Source organism: Cnephaeus nilssonii, assembly GCF_951640355.1.
Source record: "Cnephaeus nilssonii genome assembly, chromosome: 5".
Taxonomy (NCBI): domain Eukaryota; kingdom Metazoa; phylum Chordata; class Mammalia; order Chiroptera; family Vespertilionidae; genus Cnephaeus; species Cnephaeus nilssonii.
This window is the reverse complement of record NC_137076.1, coordinates 57,001,558-57,007,557: the sequence shown is the minus strand read 5'-3', so window position 1 is coordinate 57,007,557 and position 6,000 is coordinate 57,001,558. Positions and strand designations below refer to the sequence as shown.

Here is a 6,000-nt window from a genome sequence, read left to right as displayed (position 1 = left end):
AGCAATTCGTAATTTCTTGCGGTGAGCCGATGATGTTATATTTATAAACGTGCCAGTTGTGAACCAGGCAAAACATTCTCTTCTGCTGCTTTACCTTTTTTATCAACCATCACAGGTTCATGGGGGAAGGTGGCTAATGATAGCACTTTAAGATGGGTTTTAAAAAAATTATTGTTTTAACAGTGTGCTTTTTATCTTTTTCTCTGGTACCTTTCTTTGAATGAACTATTACTTGCATTTGAATAGATTATTATTTAGCTTTCAAACATACCATTCCCACCTCTCCTCATTAAAATCTCATAGTTGTCAAACTTCATTAAGATAAATGGAATTATTCATCTGTCCCCCTGCCCCCCAACCCCACCCCTTGGGCTATGGGGTCAATAAAATGATGTTAAGCAGGAGAGGGTAAGGCTGGTGAAGTCTTTTAAATGTCACAAAGTAATTTCAGGAAGGAGCTGGCCTGCAATTGTACTGAATGATGGTTATACTCTCAACCTAATGGCTGCTAATGACTTAACATCATAAGTGTGCATTATTAGCATGGCTGTTCAAAACTTGCGTTTTGTAGTTGTTATACCCAATAGTGGGCATTTCCTAAACTCATTTAAAATACACTTGAAAAGTAAAAATCAGAACAATGCAAGACAAACCAAACCCTGAAACTAACACGTATAGTCAAGGATGGCAACCAAGAAAGAAAAAGAAACAAGAGTATAGCCAACCTTTTTTTTTTTTTAATTAGAGTATATTATACTTCCAAACTGGATACACTAGAAATTGGCAATGCAACATAAGATGCAAAGGAATATACCAGTTACTGTCAAAATGACCCTGTACAGCCTTGTAATGCAAAAAGCTTTATACAATACAAATTTTCAGTAATGTACACAAACCTTGATGGTATGATCATCTGAACATAATATGAGGGGTTAAAAAAAGGATAGAAGGAAAGTGCTGAGAACACTAACTGCATTGCTATAGGGGAAAATAAGCTAGCTTTTATCGAAGGATGCATAGTGAAAACAACTGAAGTTAGTTGGCAGGTGAATTTCTCAAAGACGTTAGTGTTTTACACGGAAAGGATATCTATGGAAATACATCCTTCCCTGAGTATCAAACTGCAAACCAAATTCAGGGGTACATATTACCTCAGTGGAGTCTGAAAAATGCTGTAAATTTTTTTCTTTATTAATAACAATAATAATAATATAAAAAGTCAAACAAACTCCAAACACACCTTTTCTCACTCAGAAAACTTTTTATAATTTACCAGAAAGATTGATGACTCTTTCCAAAGTGCTAAAAAAGTTGCCCAATTACATTAAGCATAACGAAGTAATTCAAATACAAGTTCAGTGGCAAGCAGGGAAATACATGGCATTCGAACGGTAAACGTCTCCTTCCTTCCAACGCCTCTCTCGGTCTTGCAGGTTTCAGCCTAGGCCCTCATATTGCACAAGTGGCATGCTGTAAGAGCTGTCGTCCTGATAGTCAGGGCCACCCTGTCAGGTTTTTAACCTGCTGGTGCACATGTGAGTCACCTTTCCTGCCAGCCTCTGTGGGATCCCGTGGCCCTCTTTCCCGTCATCACTGAACTTGTAATTTTGAAAGCACATTATTAGCCAAGTGGCACATTCTCCATTATATGGGGATAAAGACATAACTTAAAAAACAAAACAAAAAACACCACCAAAAACCAACCCACCCATTAGCCCGGTATTCTTGGAGTGTATTATACTTGTCTGTAGTGTCTTTAACTGAGACAGTGACATGGTGAGGTTGGTTGGTGTTTCACACATGGCCAAGAACAGATGTCTGCTGGAGGATGATAGAAGGTGCAGAGCTTCCCGCCCTAGCCGGCTCAGCCTCCCTGTCCCCGGGCATCTCCGTAGTGTAAACAGGCTTGCCAGGGCCCGTGACTGGCAAAGGGAAGTGGAGTAGACCTGCTAGGTCTGGGGGAAGAAGGGTGTGTGTGTGTGTGTGTGTGTGTGGTGGGGGAACCATGGTGTGGACAGATGGACAGATGGTATCGCCTTCTGGCTTCCCGCACAGCTGTACCAATTTCAAGGGGGCTCTCAGTGAAGCAAGCTGACTAGAGGAAGAACGTCAGGGATGCTTTTACTTTCCCCTGGTGAAACGGATGAAAAAAATAAAATTCCCAACTCTAGGATAACACCTGATGGAAAACAGCAATGCAGTAAGAAGCATTCCTCCTGTACACAGTTCTTCAATAGATAAATAATATATAAACTTTTATATCCCAAGCTTCCCATCATCATACAATGCACATTTCTTCCTGCTCTTTTAGCCTGTTTCATACAGGAAATGCTGTTGTCTTAAAAATACAAGCACTTAACGTATTCAGCCAAAGATTCTTTTCCTCTTCTCCTTTTTAAAATCACCCATTACTTTGAAAGATTAGCAAAGGGCTATGCTACCAATCACATCTGCTTCTTGCTGCAATAAAGTGCTGCACATAAGTTGCCATTTTAATGACCACAAAATAAGAGCTTTAAATAAGTATAAAGTTAGCCTCCTAGCAGATTACATCTACCAGGCGTTAACAAAATGGAATACAGAATTATTACCAACATGGAGAATACCTCTAGAGCCAGACGACCGGCAAACACAATGGACACGTCTCAGGGGCATAAACGGAACCGCAGGCCTGAACAGCACCTTGTTTTTGGGTGGTTATATGTCAACGAGCTTGTGACAAAAATTTTTAAATATACAGTTTACTCGTTCCATATAAAAGGTACATTTTCTTTCACTTTCATTTTTCTTTATTTTCATTTTTTTGCAGATGAGAAACAAAAACTAGTGCAAGACCAAAGCACTGTGCAAAACTGCCGTTTCTTTTTTTTTTTTTTTAGTCTGAGCATTTATACCCAGAATTGATCCAAACCCCTTTTAATCTCCTTGGCTGGATTTATCAACCATAAAATTTTCCACTCATACTATTTTTTTTTTCCTGCAAACAAATGGTAACCACTGAATACATCATATATATATATATATATATATATATATATATATATATATATATATAATCTGCCCTTAAAAAATGATTCACTGCGTGTGTCCCCACACGCATTGTGTATGTATGGACACACACACACAACACACTTAAGTTTTGTGATGTTGGCCTCAGTGCTGCGGGACATTTCTTCCAGACGGGACTCTTGCTGCCTCGCGTCTTCATCACCAGAGGAGATTCTGCTCGAGGTCGCCAGCTCTGTGGGAAATCTCCAGCAGCACCGTGGGCGTCTACCATTCCCTCATGGACCGCGCACCAGGCCCCACCACTCGGCAGCCGTGAAACGGGTGGTGAAGAAGGGGCTCGGGGAAGGACTGCAGTGGATGAACAACCCAGGAGGGAAAATCACGTTCATCGTGGTGAAAGAAGCCAGCACAGAGAATGTGCAGTAGAAATCTCATGGCACACGACACACAGCTTTCTCGTTCAGAATCCACAAACGCCCACACACCCCATTCACCCAACAGAAAACAAAAAAATGCACCAGTAGATAAGCTGACAAGTGCTGATTGCTATTAAGGACACTCTCTTTAGGGCTGAGCAAGACAAAATTCCTTTCAGGGAAAGGCTGGGAGCAGGGCTGAGAGTGGGCGCGGGGGCCGGGGAGGCATGCCTCTGAAGGTAGATGTACGCAGTAGGTCACCTCTCTGGAGATCGGATAAAGCAGCTTTCAGGTCAATGCAATAGGTATACACACAGAGCCAATTCTCTAGTCCTTCCTAAAGATATACAGTACACGTGGTTCAGACCCACGGGGGTCTGTGGGTTTTGCAGCAACATACACCTGCTGGGGTCGTGTGTAAGTTTTGTGGGTTTATTTTGTTTTTGTCTCTGTCACTTTGTTTTTGGTACGGAACATGCTGCCCTCAGACAGTCTCTGCTCTTTCTCTCAGTCCGAGATAGGCGAGGAAGGAGTGTTTGGGGGACGGGATGCTGGGAGGCGCAGTCTGAGGTCGGGGAGGGTGGAATGTGAGATCCAAGTGGTTCTTGGGGTATAACATTGTCAAGGGAATGAGATGGGCAAAATCCGAGTTCCGGTACTTGTCAAAGCGCAAAGGGGAGCCGTTGAAGGCCAGAGCCTTGAGTGCCAGGTTGGGCTCGGAGCTGCTGCCGTGGACAGCTGACAAGGCCACGCTCTGCAGAGCCTGGGAGGCGGACATGACCGACAGGGGAGACAAGAGATTCCGAGAGCTCCCGACGATGAGGAGCGGGGCCCCGGGGCCGGCTGGTTTCTTGGGGGCCGGACACAGGCCCTTCTTGTCCTCCTCGGGGCAGTCCCCACTCTGGTGCTTCTTGACGTGGCGGCTGAAGACGAAAGGGTGTGTGGTCTTGAACAGGCACTCTTCGCAGCTGAAGGTCTGGCGAGGGGCGTGCTTCAGCTTCTTGTGCAGGTTGAGATTGTCCTTGCGTTTGCAGCTGTAGCTGCACTGGTCACAGTGGAAGGGCCGCTCGCCGGTGTGGACGCGCACGTGCTCGATGAGCTTGTTGGCGGTCTTGGACAGGTAGCCGCACTGGTCGCACTTGTAGTGGTTGCCGAGGCGATGCTCCCGGGTGTGCGTCTCCAGCTCCAGCTGGTTGGCCTTCACCATCTGGCAGATCCGGCACTTGTACTCCATCTTGTAGTGGGTCTTGAGGTGGCACTCCATGGCGGCGGGGCGGTTGGTGGAATAAATGCAGAATGGGCACCTGCCGGGGGAAGCAAGGGAAGGGAGGGTCAGCCAGGCAGGTCCCGCCGCGGCCCTGCTTCTCCCCTCCTCTCGGGCCACCCTGCAAACCCCGAGGCCTGGCTGCCCCTGCCCAGCCCAGCCCTGCTGCCTCTCAGAGCTGAAGAGGACCCTCTTGGGCTCTCTGTGCCGACAGAGCCGTCCCCCCAGGAGGAGGAGCTGTCTCTGAGGAGGGGCGCTCAGCCTACTCTGGGTCTCCTGGCGGGAGCAGCGAACACCAACCCTCAGGAAGGGGAGCAGAGAAAGGGTGAGAGTTACGTTAGCTGTGGCTCCCCTCCATCCTCCCGCCCCCTCGGAGCCCTCCCCACCCCCCACGGACACAGCAGAGGTCTAACCCTCACGACCTCCCCTCGAGATGGGAGCAACACAAAGAATCGACGTTTCATGCACCACACCAAGCACACGCAGAAAGGCTAAGAGTTTTAAAGAACAGCTTACAGGGGAAAGCTACCTCCAGCAAACAGAAAGTCGTAGGCTCAGAATCGTGCTTATGAAAGGTTAGGACGAGAAGGCCTGTGTGTGTGTGCGTGTGTGTGTGTGTGTGTGTGTGTGTGTGTGTGTACATAGGCCTGTACTCTAGGACCTGTCTCCTGCAGCTGTTTCCCCACCAGGGAAGGAAGGTGAGGACCAGGACAGGGGCATGGGAGAAGGATGCCCACCCCCCAGCTGTCGACTAGGGCGGGATAAGGAGGGAGAGTGATGCCTGCTCTCTGGAGCTTGAAGACAGTATTCATACATTATGACATCATCATGCTCAGGGGGCGGGACCTCAGCTAACATTTCCTCTGCATTCTGCCCAGGGCTTGGTTAAGTGCTCAGCACAGGATAGGCACTGCGTTATTATTGGACTGGTCTCTACACAGAATTTAGGCAGATTCTGGCCCCAGCTCTGCCACCTAACTGGGCTCGAGCTGGATCCGCCCTGGGCCAAAGCCTGGGCCTCTCCGTGGCTCGGTTTCTCCACCCTCCGCAATGAGGCTACGCTCCCCGCCAGCCGCCTGGCTGTCCAGAGGGGCCAGGAGGGGCCGTGAAGGCATGTTTACAAATTCTGCTCTTGGAGAAGCTGCCGGGCTCGAGTCAGTGGCTGATATGATAGCGGTAGCGTGTTTGCTCTCTTTACAAACAGAATGCAAATGCAAAAGTGGCTGCCGGAGCTCTGGCTGGGCCCCCGCAGGGCAGGCCCAGGAGCGAGGTGTGCTCTGAGGGTTGGAGAAGTGTTCAGCAGAGCCCAAC

The 6,000-nt window shown here is 47.8% G+C and overlaps 1 protein-coding gene across 7 annotated transcripts in view; it reads right to left on the bottom strand.

Annotated features, from left to right (window-relative positions):
• Positions 1–556: 556 nt before the first annotated feature.
• Positions 557–6,000, bottom strand: part of ZNF827 (zinc finger protein 827) — a 169,061-nt gene continuing 163,617 nt past the window's right edge. Inside the window, exon 14 of one of the 7 annotated variants that reach the window (XM_079772249.1) lies at positions 557–4,729. In XM_079772249.1, coding sequence (XP_079628375.1) covers positions 3,910–4,729 — 820 coding nt within the window. In that variant the 3' untranslated portion in view covers positions 557–3,909. The remainder of the gene's footprint in view (positions 4,730–6,000) is intronic. The other 6 variants (XM_079772250.1, XM_079772254.1, XM_079772251.1 and 3 more) reach the window with 6 other exon arrangements.